The 19,011-nt window shown below is 28.3% G+C and overlaps 1 protein-coding gene and 1 pseudogene across 2 annotated transcripts; one reads left to right on the top strand and one right to left on the bottom strand.

Annotated features, from left to right (window-relative positions):
* Nucleotides 1-15,597: 15,597 nt before the first annotated feature.
* Nucleotides 15,598-17,726, bottom strand: LOC101509949 (uncharacterized). Of its 2 annotated transcripts, none has more exons than XM_073365621.1 (2): nucleotides 17,545-17,726; nucleotides 15,598-17,062 (listed from the first exon to the last, which is right to left on the bottom strand). In XM_073365621.1, the coding sequence occupies exon 2, from the start codon at nucleotides 16,970-16,972 to the stop codon at nucleotides 15,899-15,901; it is 1,074 nt and encodes a 357-aa protein (XP_073221722.1). In that variant the 5' UTR covers nucleotides 16,973-17,062; nucleotides 17,545-17,726; the 3' UTR covers nucleotides 15,598-15,898. The 2 variants fall into 2 exon arrangements, with proteins under 2 accessions (XP_073221722.1, XP_004499467.1); XM_004499410.4 differs by having other exon boundaries at nucleotides 17,523-17,724.
* The window catches only part of LOC101513605 (nucleotide-sugar uncharacterized transporter 2-like), a 48,084-nt pseudogene continuing 46,646 nt past the window's right edge, over nucleotides 17,574-19,011 (top strand).

The following is a 19,011-nucleotide window of genomic DNA, read 5'->3' as shown; positions in this document are numbered from 1 at the left end:
ATATCTTAAAAGGAATGACTTACTTGGTTTTTCTTTATTTAAAATAGTATGTTTGCATATTTGGTTTACGACTTTTATTTTTTATAAATTAAAAAGTAGAGTACCATTTTAGTTTTTTATTTAAATAAAAAATATTAAATTATTAATGATTTATTATTTTTAATCAACTATTATTTTTATTTTTAATAGAACACAAATTTTATAGGTAAAAACACAAATTTTAAGTATTGGTGAAATTCTAACACTAATTTGAACATAAACTTTAAATGTAATAGTATTAAATACGTGATTAAAATAATTAAGACATTTCACTTGCTCTAAACATTAAAATTAAACATGCATTATTTATAAGGACAGTTGTTTCTATTGTCTCCCGGACAAAAACTACATTTTTTTTTTTGGTAGAGCTACATGCATTACGTACATTATGTATTCTATTCATAATTAGTCCATCCTAGACTCCTAGAGATGCAACCATAGGTCTAATGGTTGGACCTGAATATAACGACAACTATTTGCTCTCATTAGGATGAAACTCATGTCTATAAACTCTATTGATATAGCTTAGTGTATGGATCGAGTCCATATAAGTAATATAATTTATATTACAACAGAGGTGTTGTCACATTTTAAATTTTATAATAAATATTTTATTTATTAAATAAGATTTTAAATAATTATTTTAGTGTTAAAATTATTTTAAAATATATGTTGATTAATTTAAGATTAATTTTCATTTTATGTGCACACCCACATTTGAGGAAAAGGAGAAGAAAATTGATATGGTGGCTGATAAATATCTCAAAAAACTTTCACTTTTTTTATATAAATTTTATAACGTTGTTTCGTTCAATTAATCATTTTAGCTTATAAATTGAGATCAAAAAATAAATTAAGGGGAGGCTATTTTTGAGAGATTTGATACTAAATAAACACCTAAAAAGAAGAAACTGAAGAAAAGTAGTAGCAAAGAAAAACAAAAAGGAAGAAGAGTTAATGTATTTTAGTTTCCTCCTCTCTACATTATAATCATTTTGTTGATATACAAGTTTAATGTTCCGATATAACATGAGTTATGAATAAGAAAATAAAAAGTTATGTTGTTATACAAATGTAATGATCTTATCACTAAAATTATAAACAAACAAGATAAGTTATGAAGAGGATAGAAAAGATAAGACTAAAAATTTAAACATTTGACGACATCGTCGCCAGAACACCGACCATACTTTTTGATCCCGTCGTGCTCAGCCTCTTAATCTCTTCCCATCTCTCTCGGTCTCCACACTCCCTCACAGACATGAGTTATGAATAAGAAAATAAAAAGTTATGTTGTTATACAAATGTAATGATCTTATCACTAAAATTATAAACAAACAAGATAAGTTATGAAGAGGATAGAAAAGATAAGACTAAAAATTTAAACATTTGACGACATCGTCGCCAGAACACCGACCATACTTTTTGATCCCGTCGTGCTCAGCCTCTTAATCTCTTCCCATCTCTCTCGGTCTCCACACTCCCTCACAGACTTCTCCCTTTCCCTCTAAGTTTCTTCCTTTTTCTCTCTTTGTTTTTAATTTCCTGGGTTTTTTTTTCTTCTCCTGATTTCCTCTTAGCAACCCATTCTTCCCTTCCTTTGCTTCACACATCTAATGATAGTAACTAGCGTTATTGTTAGTTTTATATATGTTGTTTTTTTTCTTTATATTATTATAGGGTATCTCTTGTTTCCTTTACTTTGTTTTATTTTTTTATTATCATATATTGAAATCAGTTTTTTTTTACTTGAAGCTCTCATTTGTTTTTTTTTTAGCTTTATGTTTTTAGCATTCATTTAAAAAAAAACAATTTTTTATATATTAAATTTAATTAATTTCTAACAAATATAGAAATTTTTTGTTAAGGGTTAAGTAGATGTATCATCTTTTTAATCTATGAGTTGTCAGGATACAAGTTGAACAACTTGATAGTTCTAAAATTTATTTTTATAAATAAATTAATGTATAATCAACTTTTATATTTGACTAATTTAATGTGACATCTTTTTAATATTTGAGTTGTTAAGACACAAGTTGTACTACTTCGTGATTTTAAAACTCAATTTTAAAATTGAAAGTAATATAAAATATTCTTAAATGGATTAACTAGACGATGACATCTTTTTACTCCTTCAGTTTTTGAGATACGAGTTGTATAACTTGATAGTCTTAAAACTCGCATTTCAAAATAATTATTTAAATCAAGCAAACTCATTTTTTCCTCAAAACAACTTTTTTTTTATCAACACAAACACACTTTCTTTAAAAGCAATCAACACATCCGTATTTTTTCTACTCAAGAACTACGTAGTTTTGATTTCTCGATCGCACCGAGAGATATGTATGAGCAAAATCACACTCTTATCAAGCATAATAATAAAAATTTCTTTTTCTCTTATATTTTAAATACATTTCTATATCTATATTATTAAAAAAAAGATTATATTTGCATTTAAAAAAGGAGAAATAAATTTATATAAGTTAACATTAATTTTGCACAATTAATTACAAACAACCTTATTTTAACGAATGTCGTATGGTGTTAATATATTTCCTACGCATAATCGACTCATGAACCCAAAATTTGATTTCAAAGATCATTTTTTTTTTCTTTTTTTAAGAGTTTCCCAATGTGTTCCCTTTTTTAAACTAAACTTTAACGAATGTATTTTTACTATTTAATTAGAAACAACTTTTTATATGAAAACCTTATAAGTACTACTAAGTTTTCATAATTAAATTAAGAAATTATACTTAAATCAAGATTATTAAGATTGCACTTTTCTACGGAAAAAAAAGTCTAAAGTATTTTATTTGTATTTTGAGAAATGTGATATCCTAAATAACTGATAAAAGTTTCTTTTATCTTTAAAATAATTGATAAAAATTTCTTTTTTCTATGAAATAATTTTGAGAAATGTGTTCGCATAATACAATTACATGTGAATAAGGTTATCTCAATGCTTAAAATTCTCCATAGGCACACCACCAAATATTTAAATTAACTTTGCATATCATTGTTCATCGTCTAGTTTGTGGATTTGCCAACTCTTCTACCTCAAAATCGCTTGAGTCCCTTGTAAACTTGTGGACGCAATGAAAATTTGTTAGACTTTGATTTTCATGCAATACTTAGGATAAATATTCAAATATTTCCATATCTCATCATGCTAAGTGTTTGGTTCCATCTATCCACAAACAAGGTGGTTGACCTTATAAATGAAGTTTTGACCAAGGCCAATGCATGTGCTCCTTTTAAGATTGAATTAAAAGACTGTGTAAGATTATAGGAGTGCAACTAGCAAAGTATGATACTACTAAAGAGATTTGGGATCAGTTGAAACATTTATATGTTCAGTCTAACTTTAAAAAATGTTATTAGTTGGAAAGTGATATTAGGGCACTTAAGCAGAATAATATGACCATTGAGGAATTCTACTCGACAATGACTAATTTTGTGGGATCAATTGGCTCTTATGGAATCAACTGAGTTGAAAGCTATCAAAGCATACATTGATCAAATAGAGGAGCAATGTCTAGTTTGGTTTCTGATGGCTCTTTGTGATGATTTTGAGGGCATTCGTGGAGGGTATTTTGCATCGTTCTCCTTTACCTAATGTTGAATTAGTAGTTAGTGAATTGTTGGCAGAAGAAACCAGACTTAAGACTCATTCTGGTGTGCCAGATAAGAGAATTCTCTCAACTCCTCCATCTGTTTTTGCTGATTTATTCAAAAAGGAAAATCTCAAGGGAGAGTTAGGCTTGGTAATGATGCATGTGCATTTTGCAAAGAAAACGGTCATTGGAAAACACATTATCTGAAATTGGGGAGAGCACATAAGAAGAATTTTAGGGGGTAATCGTCCAATGTTGTTGTTTTTGCTCCTCCTACCATTGGCTCTAGTTCTGGTTATATATACCCATCTGAGACTGCTTCTTGAATATTTGAATTTGCAGAACAACTTCAAAAAATTCTTTCCACTTAATCACATGTCATGTTTGCCACCTCTTCTAAAGGTTTGAACTCCTCTAGTATGTCAGATATATCTTCTTTCATATGGATTCTGGATTCTGGAGCATCTCACCATATGACATATGATGATAAAAATTGTGTATGTGAATCTTGCCTCTTTTGTGTCAGTTATGAATGTTGATGGTACTCATATGCCATTAGAAGGAACTTATTTTGTCTCCACACCTAACTTGCCTTTTTATGATGTTTATTATATTCCTAATCTCACTTTGAGTCTTGCTTGTGACACCCTAAACCCCAAATTAATAGTAACTTTTTATTTTAAATTTTAGTTTTAAAATAATGAAATTCTTACAAAATAAATAAATAAACTTTCAAATATTTTTCTTTTAAGGTAAAAAGTATCACGTAATTATGAACATATCACATTAATCTAAAATTTTTGTCAAACTTAACAACTCGAAATCATAACAGTAGTCAACAAAATCCTTTTTGAAGCACACATACATAAGTTTAATGATAAATGTAAATGTAGTCTCAATCTGATGTCACTATCATAGCGGGAATTTCCAAACTAAAGATGTTCACAACAAAACATATAATAAAAGTCTTCAAGACAAGATGGCTTCCGCCATTCTGATGGTATAAGTCATCACCTGCAGCTTGCAACTCGTCTGTTTTCATTGCAAACGCCAAACACAAACAACGAGGGGTGAGTTTCGAAATTATGTAATAGTATAAGATAAACGAGGAGAACACGCAAGTAGTCAAAACACCACAAATAAAGAGAAACATTCAAGAACATAATATCAAAGGTTAATCTAATTCAATTACAATCAAAAAGTTACAAGGATGAAATGCTATGCATGTCCTATACTCTATACTTCTTCATCATTTGGTATCATTCTACTCTGAAGTACTTGGTTAGAAGACCTGATACTATGCCACTACAAGAGTGGACGGAAAATTCATGAATGGCCAAGTCCTCATAGATCCCCTCAACTCAACCCGAGACACATATACGTGACGGTCGGAGTACTCTTGTGTTGCACGGTAGCTCTCGACCTTAGGGAATAACCCACTAATTCACTTAGGAATTCCCCACTAGAGGTACCCCCAAGGTCTATCAGTCTTACCTTATAGTTCGATTGTAGCCTTCCACGATCAGACTCATTCAATTGTACTTCCCTAAATCACTAGGTTTGTCAAACCCTCCCTATATGATGACAAAATAATCTTAACTCCAAAATCTGCAACACATATCTCAGACTTACTCGATCATCAAAATTCAATAAGTTTCAGTTTGACTTAACAATATTCATCATTATATATAGTTATATCAGTCAATCACATAACATTCCAATATTTGATTTACACTACTCACAATACACAGTCCAGTCTCATCAATCACATAATAAGGAATCAATTAGGTGCACTTTCAAGTAATATAAGAATTTCAATCAAGTAGACAAGAACACTCAAATACATATCATTCATACAATAACAATTAGTATAGGTTTCATAAAATCAAATAACACGCAATCTTAATATAAATTAATTCACACAATTTTATAGGTTTCTAAATTATATTTCAGTCATCACTATTACCATTCATATATTATTAATTAATTATTGTTACTCAATAGGGCTCAACCGTACGTAGTAAGCCCCGAATGAACATCTGAGAATTTTAGTATTCCAGTTCATCTCACGTTATTTTATACTCATAAAATCAAACCTCATCTCACCCCTTACCTCGATTGAAGATTCCATTCAATGAACCTGTTATGCTAACGAGTCGTTTCTTCGTCGGTCGTCATCTCTAATAATCCGTGAGAGAATTATAGCCACACAACCACCAAATACAAATAAATTACTCACTAAATATAATTAATTAAATAAATAAATTAATAAATCATCTACTATTTGTAATACAACTCAAAAATATATTTAATACTATATATGCTTATGATTATATTAATATAAACAGACATGTTATTTAAAATAAATGAAAAATAACATAATCATATATTACTAAATAAATATAGTGTGTGTATGGTTTTGATATTACAATATTCTAACAATATATGGTACGTATTGAAAGGAAAATAACAGAGCTATTGGCTGCACAAATAGAATTAGATTCTTTAAGATGTAAATTTTAAATTGTAGGTACGTATATATATAAATGCAATATATGCTATCTTAAAAATTTATGATGTAATGAACACTGTAATAATTTTAAATTATAATTAGAATAACTCAAGTCTTTGGATGTTAAAAAAATTGAGATTATATATATATATAATCTCAATTTTTTTAACATCCAAAGACTTGAGTTATTCTAATTATAATTTAAAATTATTACAGTGTTTATATATATATATAAGATAGAGAATATAATTGCACATGTTTATCTAAAAGAGATTTTGAAGATAAAACAATACAGAAATGTCTAGAGAAGTTGTATTCAACAAGAGCTCATATTATTTGATTCAAACATTAATTTAATTTTATTTATTTAAACTCAATGTAATATGTTAAAACAAGTATGCTAATAATAATATTGCAAATAGTATTAAGGAATACTAATAACATGAACTATGAAATAACAAAATAAACATGTAAACAAAATAAATTAGCTAAATTAAATAAAGTGATATGTGCAAGTTCTTTGTTTCAGAAATCAGCAAGAATTAATTGGTATTTGGACCATTTTGTGCAATATAATCAGCAACTTTATCATTACAAAATAATTAAAATAAAATAAACACATGCCCAATTTTATAATTCAAACTTAATTTCAAAGTACTGTAGAAAAATTTAAGTAGGTACATAAAATATACTCACTTTATAGAGAAAAACAAATAGTACCAATGCATTTCTCCTATTTCTATAAATAATTGGTATTCAAACAGAATATAATTAATAAATAAAATATAGTTAGTATTTTATTTTAATCACGAACCTAAATTATCAAATAGAATATGGAAAGAACGGTAACTAAATTATCGAAAGAAGACTCAACTAATAGTGATGCAAATGATAGGTTTTGACAATAATTTAAAAATAACGAAATACTAACCAGACGGATCAAAGATCCTATAAAATATAATATATGTTTGATTCTTTAATCCAACAACAGAAGCCAACAAAATTACAACTGAAAATAACAATCCGTGTGTAATAAACTTAAAACAAAATTATGTGATTGTGGCTGAATTGTTAATATGCAGAGAAGGATTGAAATTAAAATTCAAAAAAAGAGATTAGGTGGGGATCTACGATACGATACCTAGGGAGATATAGGCTAACTATGGGTAGAAAGCAAAATCCCTGTTTGATTGGCGACGGCGATACTTGTATATGATGTTGATTAACATTAGAGTTACATGCAACCAGCGCTAGTGCATCGACTTAGAATTTTATTCCTATATTATTGTTATTTTTTTCTTTGTTTGTCTAAAAATAAATTTAAATAAACAAATTTAATATTAATAATTCAAATAAATTATTAGGATAAAGAAAATAAAATATAAAAAAATACGCCATATAATATAATTTATTATAATATTACTATTAAATATTAATTAAAAATTTGGGGTGTTACATTGCTTCTATTAGTCAAATATGTGATTTTAGTTAATTAGTTATATTTTCTTCCACTTCTTGTTGTGTGCAAGATCTACATTCTAAGAGGCTGATTGGGACAGGCCATAGACAATGAGACTTTATGTTTTGGATGACCCGTGAGTCTTAGATATTGCAGCCTCAACAACTACGTCTGACTTATTATCTAGTATTCGCTTAAATTCTTCGTCTTCTAGATTTTATTTATGGCATTCTTGCCTTGGACATGTTTCTGCTTCTAGATTAAAATATTTGACGTCTACCGGAGCTTTAGGAAAGTTACAAACTAGTGGTATTTTTAAATTGTTGTGGTTGTAAACTTGCTAAATTTCCAGCTTTACCGTTTACTAAAAGTGTTTCAGTTTCATATGCGCCTTTTAATTTAGTTTACTTTGACATTTGGGTTCCATCACTGGTTCTCACCAAAGGTGGATCTAGATATTATGTTTCGTTTATTGATGATTACACTCGTCATTGTTGTGTTTATCTTATGAAAAATCGGTCTGAATTTTTTTGACATTTATCATATGTTTCGTGTCATGGTCAAGACTTAACATAATGTTGTTATAAAGTGTTTTCGATGTGATTTAGGTGGTGAATATACCTCTAACAAATTCTCTGAATTACTTCTTTTTGATGGCACCCTCCACCAATCATCTTGTTATGATACTCCTCAACAAAATGAAGTTGTTGTTGAAAGAAAACATCGTCATAATATTGAGATTGCTAGTTCTCTTTTGTTGTCTACTTCGGTTCCCAGTGAGTTTTGAGGGGGAAACAGTTCTTACTATTGTTCATGCTATTAATAGAACTCCACCGTCAGGCATATCAGGTTTGTCTCCCTTTGAAAAAATTTATGCTTCTATCGCTGATTACTATTCTCTGAAAGTTTTTGGTTCTATTTGTTTTGTTCTTCGTTCACAAGTAGAGCACAATAAGTTATCTTCTCGGTATGCCATGTGTGTTTTTCTTGGTTACGGGGATGGTCAAAAAGGTTATCATTGTTATGATCCTCATGCAAGAAAACTATATGTTTCTCGTAATGTTTTTCTTGAGCAGATTCTTTTTTACTTTGTTTCCTCCTCGTTACCCCTTTCGTCACTGTAAGTCTACTAAGTTACCTGATTTTGTCTATTCCACTTATTCAGCTTTGTTTGCTTCTTTCTTAACCTCTATTCACATTTTGTCTGAGCTCTTTTCTTATAAATAGGATATTCTTGATCCTCTTTGGCAGCAGACTATGGCAGAAGAACTCTATGTATTGCACAAAACAAATACTTGGGAATTAAGAGCTCTTCCTCTTAAAAAACGTGTTATTGGGTCTCATTGGATATACAAGATTAAAACTAAGTCTGATGGGTCAGTTGAGTGCTATAAAACATTTCTTGTTGCTAAGGGATTCTCTCAACAATATGGTATGGATTATGAAGAAACTTTTGCTCTTGTAGCCAAGATGGCCATTATCCGTACTCTTATTGTAGTTGCATCTATTCGTCAATGACATATTTCTCAAATGAATGTCAAAAATGTGTTTTTAAATAGTGAGCTTTATAAAGAAGTCTATATGGTCCCTCCACAAGGAGTTTCTCATAATCAGTGGGAAGTGTGTAAGTTAAAAAGGCTCTCTATGGTCTTAAACAGGCTCATTGAGCTTGGTTTGAGAAATTCTCTATTGTGGTCACTTCTTTTAGTTTCTACTCTAGTGAACATGATTCTGCACTGTTTATAAGGTCTACCACTTATGGTCGCATTATGCTTTCTTTGTATATTGATGATATGATTACTACAGGTGATGATGTTAGTGGAATCAATGAGTTGAAATTGCAGTTTGCCAAGCAATTTAAGATGAAGGACTTGAGAACTCTTCGCTATTTCTTAGGGGTTAAAGTTTCCTACTCTCTTAAAGGCTAACTTCTTTCTCAATCCAAGTACATTTCCAACATTCTTGAACAAGCTCATATTTCTGATAATAGAGCAGCATATACTCCTTTTGAGTTGAATGTGAAATATGCTTTCTCGGATGGTGTTCCTTCACCAGATCCCACTTTGTATCGTACTTTGATTGATAGCTTGGTGTATCTTACGATTACCAGACCTGATATCTTTTATGTTGTTCATATTGTTAGTCAATTTGTTGTCTCTCCAACTACAAATCATTGTGCAACTATTCTTCGTATTCTTCGTATTCTTCGTATTCTTCGTTATCTACATGGAACTCAATTTTAGAGCCTTCTCTTTCTATCATCGTCTTCATTGGAGTTGTGTGCTTATTCTGATTCTGATTGGGCTGGTGAAACCACAGATCGTAAGTCCACCATAGGATTATGTATATTTCTTAGAGACTCTCTTATTTCTTGGAAGAGTAAGAAACAAGACATTGTTTCTCGCTCTTCTATAGAAGTTGAGTATTGTGTTATGGCATCCACTAGTACTGAAATAATTTGGTTGTGTTGGATTCTGCCTGATATGGGTATCTCTCTTTCTAAGTCAACTCCAATGCACTGCAATAACAAGAGTGCTATTCAAATTACTCATAACTTAGTCTTTCATGAACGCACTCTCAATATTTCATGCTAATGCATCGTGAGTTTGAGGGGAGATATTAGATAATATTATTATATAATAGTAATAAGGATAGTTTAGACTTTTCTATTCTCTTGTATATATACATATTGTAATTCTATCACATTCAAGTTGTTTATTTGGTTTATGAAACCTTAGAGAGTCGTTTGTCTTTCTCCTTTCTTCATCTTCCTCTTTTCTATGTTTGTCATTATTAATGATTGGGATAAATGTTACTAAATGAATACAATATTTTTTTTAAAATTTACCCTTTTGTGGCGGTTTTAACCGCCACTAATTTTTTTAAATATTATGAGTTAATTATTTGTTGCTAAAAATTGGTTTATTTTTTTTACTTGTTGTCCTCTTTTACGATAGTCTTATTTGTGGTATATTCTTGGCCGACATTTAATGTGGGATCTTAGGCCTTGACATTCTCTCATCCAATGTGGTATCTTATACCTTTACATACTTCTCTCATTAAATGTAGGATCTTAGATAGACTTTGATACCATTTTAGAATTTGAATTGAGTCCTGCACACTTCCACCAAACAAATTTATAAGGTGATGACTACTCATCATTTGTAAACACTTTATCATACATTCTCTCATTCAATGTAGAACTCTTCACAAATATATTTCTAGAAATTTAACTCATTCCATTATCCTTATTATTTTTAGACGTACTAATTATTTTATTATTGCAATATATTTGAAACTTAGACACATATTTTAATCCTTTTCACTAAAACATATAATTTACTAAATTATTTAAGATGTAATAAGGACCTCAAGAGCATAAATATGATCCATATTTTAATAAATTATGATGAATTTTATTTATTTTAATTTGATTTGCAATAATTCTTAGTTTGCTTAAATTTGAAATTGTAATAGTTTTAATTTATATTTAGTTGATATCATGTGTAAGTGAAGATATTTTGCTTTCTTACATTTAGTTTATTCTAGAAAAATATAATGTAAGTCCAATATGAACCTAGAAAATAATGTCATTTATGAGATATAGAAACAACTTCAATTCACATTAAGATGTTTGCTTCATTCCCGATTTAAAGGAGCAATTAATTTATCAAAATAATTATTTCATTTAAATGTTATTTTGTGATTCATTAAACTACTTATTGCTTAATAAAAATACAATTGAATGTAAGGTTAAAAACAAATCAATTTTAATAATTAAAAAAATGGTAAAATAATTTTTTATTTTTTATTTTAGAAGAGATAGTAAATTTCAACATAATTAATGCAAGACGTTCAACCTAACAATATCGACAATTGTCACTTGAGTAAGGATTTAAGGACAAGGTAAAATAAATTTTAGTCTTATAAAATTCCAAAATTTTATTTGTAGTCCCTATAAAATTTTCTAAACTTTTTTGTCCATAAATTTTTTTAATTCACTTTTAGTCCTTATTTTAATTATTTTTTAAATATTGATTTTTTTGATTTTTTTAAAATCAAAATAGAAATTGAAGTGAATAATTTTTTTTTTTAGAGACTAAACATAAAAAAAGTCATAATATTATAGAGACTGAAAACTTATTTAACTAAAAAAAAAAACATCTTCATTTTACTATATCACAAAAAAAACAAAAATTGGACTTCTCACCAATTAAAAGCTCTCTACTATTAGATTGGATTCATAACCCAATAAACGCCATGGTGAGATGTCTATTATTTTATTTTGACCTTTAATAATATATAATAAATTTGAGGGATTGATTTTTCTTACTCACAAGCATCATTCATTAAATAAATAAAATCAGAAAAAGATAAAATTGCATATATATCTATAATTTTGTTGATGTGAACCAATAAATTAAAATTATTAAAAATAAATAATTAAAATGTCTCAAAGTTTCAGACAAGTTTGGTACGAAAATCACTTAAAATATAAAGTTAAGCATATTATGTATTTATCCCAAATCCGTCTCAAAGTTTCGCACAAATTCAAACGATACTATTAAAAACATAAAATCATAAACAAAACGTTACATATTTTTTCCTAAAATCCATCTTAAAGTTGTGGATGCGTTTCAATCGGGTATATATACTCGACTATAAAAATTTCTTTTATCACTAATCCATCAGAAAATCGTCGGAAGCTGGTATAGGTGGGGACATAAAGAGATGTGATTTGAGGCAGAATATAAATAACTAAATCATTTAAAATTCTTTCTTAATTTGTAGTAGTGTACACTACCCCTTCCGAAAACCGATTAGAATATGAATCCCTTTAGATCCTAACCGTGAAAACAATGGACACAAGGGTGGATCATTTTAAATATGAGTTGTGGATACCTTATAAATCTTTAGAGTTTGGTTGATGTGTATTATATATTAGAGATATGGTGATATATAAAGTAATACAAGGATAGAATAAGATAGTGATAAAATAATATTATAAGAATAATATTTATTTTTGTTCAAAAAATTTATGGTTGAAAAAATCATCACAAATTATTAACTAATTTTTTTTCTTTTACAATATGCTAAAATTTTAATTGGTTGTTGTTAGTGATCGTAAAAGCTCTCACAAATTGAATATATTATTTTTGTAGCAACTAAAAATAGTCATAAATATGTTAAAAGGATAATTTATTTGAATTTATGACGGCTTATACTCTTTTAACTGATCTGAAATATCAAAGACAATATCAAGGCGATCGATACCACAAACTCAATAAAATTGTTGACATTTGGAGCAGTTTGAGCGACCACATATATGCTATTTCCTCAATATATATATATATTTCTTCATCTCATTTTGTACTTTTAATTTCTCCATAAATTTTCTCCATATCTTTTTTTTGTAAATATTTTTCTATAAATATTTTTCTCCGCTTTTTATTTAAAAATGATTCTAATGTTTCTTGTATTAGATTGATTTCTTATTTCTCTCTTAAGTTTCTGTAAGTATTTATTTTATATTTTTCTAAGTTAATGTTTAATTATTTATTAACTAATATTATTTATTTTTCTTTTTACAGTGATGTTGTTGTACTGAATGTGACAAGGTTGTAATTGGTACGTAAATTTCAAGTGAGACACTATTCTGCACCAAATTAATATGTAATGCATTTTAAATATAAATTATCATTTTATATATTTAATATTTTAAAAAAGTTATATGATAATAAAGGATTTTTAGAACATTAATATATTAAACAATTGTTCTTATTTTTTATTTTTATGTTGATGATAATAAAAGATCACTAATACTTTATTGACATTGTTTTTATAATACATTTGTAATTAGTATATTAAAATTATTGTCATTTATAGTTAGATGACATATAAAAGCAACAAATTTAATTAATTGATTAGAGACAAAAATTAATTGTTCTATGTATAAATTGTACGTTTTAACAATTTTTTTTGCGATTCTATATTTCAAAAGAGAAAAATACGTGAAAACTGAAGTGTGAAAAAATTACAAATATTGTGTTATAACTGTTCACTTTTTATGTTAAAGATATTAATAAAATACTAATTTTAATTTTAACTGATTTTTTTTTTTTGACAAAAATTTGTCTCGTATATGATTTTATAATAAAAAAATTACAGTTTTTTGTTTTCATTTTTATGTATGAACTAAAATGTAGCAAGTTAGCTAACCAATACCTCATGCCAGACCATCCGGCCGGCGGCCGGTTAGGATGCTCCACCTCCATTTGCCCAACAATATGTCTGGTTGGAAACTCACCAAATCTCTAACTCCTAACTGAAACACACCTAATATGTAGCTTTTATTACCAATTTTAGAATTCCAGAATAAAATATTTGCTGAACTCTTCAGGTAAAATGTTCTACAAGCTATGTCTTCACCAATAACACAAATTTCTGGCACATTTTGTTTTCTCCTTCAATTTACTGTTGTATTTTCTTAATAACTTTATTCAGAGAGACAAAGTATACAGAAGGTGTAAGAAAGTGTACTCTGAAAACTTCTGTTTTCTTTGCTCAGTTTTTTCTTTAAAAGTACGTATAGTACTATTAATCCATAATGTGATTAATGTCAAAATGTTCCCTAACTCTAACCAATCTTCTCTTTTGAATTTTGGTTGCTTTAGACAGCAGTTTTATGTTTGGTTATTTTCATGTGTAAGCTTTTTTTAGTGTCTGCCAAAAACAGTGACATTTAGTACTGTTTTTAAACACCTAATTCAATTCATGGTTCATTATTGATGTGCTGGCAAACACGCATGCATGAGTAAGAATCTATCTTCAACTAAAAATATTAAAGTTAAATTGCTATTTGAATGTGTGAGATTGTCTTAATAATTTTCGAATGTATAAAAATTATAAAAATATATTTAAATGAAATTTTATTAATTATTATGATTATTAAATATGTCTTTTGTTAGTTATTTTTATTTTTATTTTTTAGTCAATTTAATTCATAATTTTAAATAAAAAACACATTTGTAGACATTTTCGTAATTTGTGAGATTGTCTATATGTTTCTTGTCCAAAGTGCACAATGCTATTTTTAGTAAATTTTAATAAAATATTATATTTCCTATCTATCTTTTATTATTATAATATTTTACCAAGAAGAGTAAAGGTCCACCCTCAAACAATTTTTTTAGAGGTTCATAATAGATACTCTATAAGGTAGTGTCCCTCCTGAGGTCCTCCCTCTCTTGATACTGGTTGTAGTCTTCTATGCCATTGTTTTGCTTTCCTTTGTAATTTGAAGTTGAATGCTCCTTATAATCATGTGAATTTATTTCTAATATAATTTGTCACTAAAAAAAGGCACATTGTAATTTCAATCCATTTAGAGACTATAGTGACATTCCTCCTACTAAGTTAACAAACATACTAACATTTTCCTATAAAAACATAATAATATAATAACAAAATATATAGTAGTATATAAAACTTAATTAATAAAAAAATATGATAAAATACTCAATTTCGGTCTCTAAAATGGTAAGACCTAGTCGGTGCATTAACAATATTTTAAAATAATCACTAAAATTGTAACAACTATAATGACATTAATAATATTTTAAAATTGATCACTGAAATTGAAAACACTCAATCTCTATTGATATTTGTAGTGATTATAATAACATTAATTTTATAATATTAAGAATGTATTTGAATTTAAATAACTAATGTCAACCAGCATGTGATAACAGATCTAGATATAAGTATAAACTTGATTAGCATTTTAATAATGAGATCATTTTGAAATATTAATCGAGGACTTAGTGGATACGATATTACAATTTCATCAGCAAAATTGAATGTCTAGCGAAAAATATATTCTAAAAGTTTTGCACACGTGTCTTCTAAATTAGTTGAACAATTCTCATTGTAGATTATTAGAGAGTAAACAATATGCATGCACGTGTATATATCATCTAAGTGAAACAATCAATTATTAATTATCAAGTGAAAAGAGCTCTAAATCACTTCCCCCTAGAAAGCAATAAACTCAAACTAAAGGTTTACCTAAAATTTAATAGCAAGAAACTATATAAAATATTCAAACATTGCACTCACAAAACCAAATGTAATGATTATTCAAATCCCAATATATCTTGTAACTAGTTAAATTATAAGAAGCTAACTTTCCTCACAATCTTCATGTATACCATGCATATTTTGAGAAGAGGAGGAGAATTCATATAACCTTATGTATTTGTGTCACATGTATCACTTAGGAGTGAAATCTTGATCTTTATTGGATGGATTTTCTTTAGGAATCATCATAGCCAAATTGAAGGATGGATTGTTGAGAGAATTATTCAATGGATTTTGAGAACTTGAACTCAACATTTGATAGTTATGATGGTTGATTTGTCTTTGATGATGATGATTATCCATCTCCATTGCATTAACATGATGATGAGAAGGGAAATATGGCATCATTTGAGAATTTCCAGTTGATAAAGACAACATTGGTGGCAAAGATGTAACAACATTAACATTTGTTTGGTTTGTAAAACCAATATGGTTTCCCAATTGAGAATTAACATCAACATTGGAATTACCTCCCCATTGGTAATTACCCATTGATGGCATAGTATTTAACAAGCCAAGAAATGAAGCTTGATGATTGGTTCTTTGTAATAACAAATTGTTATTATTACTTGACAAAACATGGTCACTAGAATTATTACCTTCATTGCTTCCATGCTTGTTATTATTATCATCATCTTCTTCAATTCTATTCATCCAATAATTTGCTTTATTATCAATAACCATTTCTTGTGTAACTTCTTTAGGCTTCAATTTCCACATAGAATTTTGGCTTGAAGTTGAACCTTCCCATGGAATATTCCTATTGATATTCAATAGTTGTTGATTAAGTTGAGAGGTGTTGGTGTTGGCTTCAATATTAATAGATGGAAAACCAAAGTTGAAATTTCCATGAGATGGAAAATTTGGAAGTGGTGGAAGTTCATCAATTTCATGCTTAGCTACATTAAGCAACCAATCAACAACTTTACTAGGTTGATTAAGCCCTAACCTATCTTGAAGATCATAAAGTTGAATAGCTGTTGGAACTGAAAGCCTTACTCTTCTATCTCTTAATCCTCTTATTGTGCAAACTTTGCTATGTCTATCTTTTCCACCAAAGGCTCTTGATACTCTAACAATCCTTGGATCCTTCAATCTTGACCATTGTGATGCTAAGGAGTTAGATGATGAAGCCTTTTCTTTTTCATCATTGTTTGAGTTTGAATGACCCTCTTGCTTCAATGCTTCTTTTGAATTCTTAATCATCTTATGCCTTTCATTGTTGGTTGCTAGGTGAAGAATTTTTTCCTTCCACTTTTTGATGGTTCAATTTCTTTTCCACCATCAACAATGAAACTACATCATAAAGTTGTGCACTAAAAATAATAAGAAATAGGTAGGATATAGAACATATATATATAAGAAAGAAAAAATGAAATATATTGCATGTATATTATTTAATTATTTTAATGTATTTGTAAATATGTGATTTTTTGAGAGGATTAGAAATATTAATAAAGATTTTAAGGGGTAATTATATATCTAATTTAGTAAGTAAATATCATGAAACACATACCCTATGCCATCATATATAAAAATTTGCATCAAATTTAGTAAATAAGGAAAATCAAAATCAAAGTAAAAAAAGGATAAGGGTACAATTGTGTAACTATTTAATTAGAAAAATTATTAACACAAAATTTGAACAAATACTCACAACCTAAACATGTTAAAGTGCAAAAAATAACTACAAACCCTAGTTATAGTTGAAAAGATATATTATACATGTAGCTAATTCATATGAAGAACTATATACCTTAATTTGATATCATATGCACCTTAAAAGTAATGAAGGATGAAGATTGCAATGTGCTTTTGGATAGAAGATGGAGAAGAAATTGAAGGTTTGCAAGCTTTTGGTTTGGATTTTGATTGCTATGGAAAAAATGGTGAAGAAGTTGAGTTGAGTCCTCAAGCATGGAAAAGGAAGATGCTGGAATGGAACAACCATGTCGCACTGAAAGATAAAGCAATGGTGTATGAGTGGCCACGTGGCACATATCTCTATTGGTCAAATGAATATGGAAGTCTACATCTTATCATTTTATTATCAGGCATAATCTACAATAATTTCCTTGTTAATACTCATTAATACTTCCTCCAAATCACAATTACAATAAATAAAGTAGTTTAAAATTTTCACACGCACATTAAAAAAATATAATAATTAAAAAAAAAATATATAATAATTTTATCAAATTATTTATCTTAATTATTAGTGAATTTTTATCTATTATTAAAATAATTTATTTTAAGACATTTATTTTAAGTAGGGATGACAACATAATCCGCATATGCGGATACCCATCCAAACCCGTTTAATTTGAGCGGGGAAAATCCGCTTTGATTGAATGCGAGTGCGGATTTTCTCTGAAATTAAATTTCGGGAGCGAGAACGGGTTTGGAGGTGATGATATCTACCTCGCACACGTACCCGAATTCGCCTTGTAAGTAATATTATAGTAGTTTTTAAATTTTCTATACATATACATATTGAATATACTTAATATTATTTTAAATATTAAAAATTTTAATCTTATCTCTATTATTTTATTATATTAATTATAATAGATATAATTTTTAAATTTATGATTTTATATATATTAATGAGTGCGGATGTGAGTGGGAAAATCCGAATCCCGTTGTGGACGGAGATGGAGGCCTAAATGAAAGAAGGATGCGAGTGTGAGTTTTTCCCAATTAGTCGGGTGTTGGGGTGGAGGAGGCAAAATCCGCCTCCGACCCGCCCGGTTGCCATGCCTAATTTTAAGACAATTTATTTTTATTAAAATGACATTTATTATAAAATGAAAGAATTAATATTATATATGGTTGATATTCCAAGATATATTGCTTTCAGGATTTGATGACTACACCAATTAATGTCTGGAAAATTCAACAATTTTTTGAAAAAATAGGTTTTATTCACAAGAGATTATGTTATATTGGTCTTAACACTCCACTTCTTAGATGAAACGGGTACTGAGTAGGTAAGTAAACTCTTATCATTGTTTTAACGGCAAAAATATATTTATAATAGAATAAGAGTACAAAGAATACTCAACTCAATTATGAAAGTAACCACATAAAAAATGTGATAAAAACTCATTAATGTCACAAAACACCTACAACATATAGATATACAATTAACGAGTTAACACGACTAGTCGTAATTAACCTTCCACATATTAATTTAATTTGTCTGTAAACTCTAATTAATAATTATTTTAATCGAATTAAGATTT

The sequence above is a fragment of the Cicer arietinum genome, chromosome 3 (genome assembly GCF_000331145.2).
Source record: "Cicer arietinum cultivar CDC Frontier isolate Library 1 chromosome 3, Cicar.CDCFrontier_v2.0, whole genome shotgun sequence".
Lineage (NCBI taxonomy): Eukaryota > Viridiplantae > Streptophyta > Magnoliopsida > Fabales > Fabaceae > Cicer > Cicer arietinum.
Note: the sequence above shows the minus strand (reverse complement) of the source record. Positions and strands in the feature narration are given on the sequence as shown.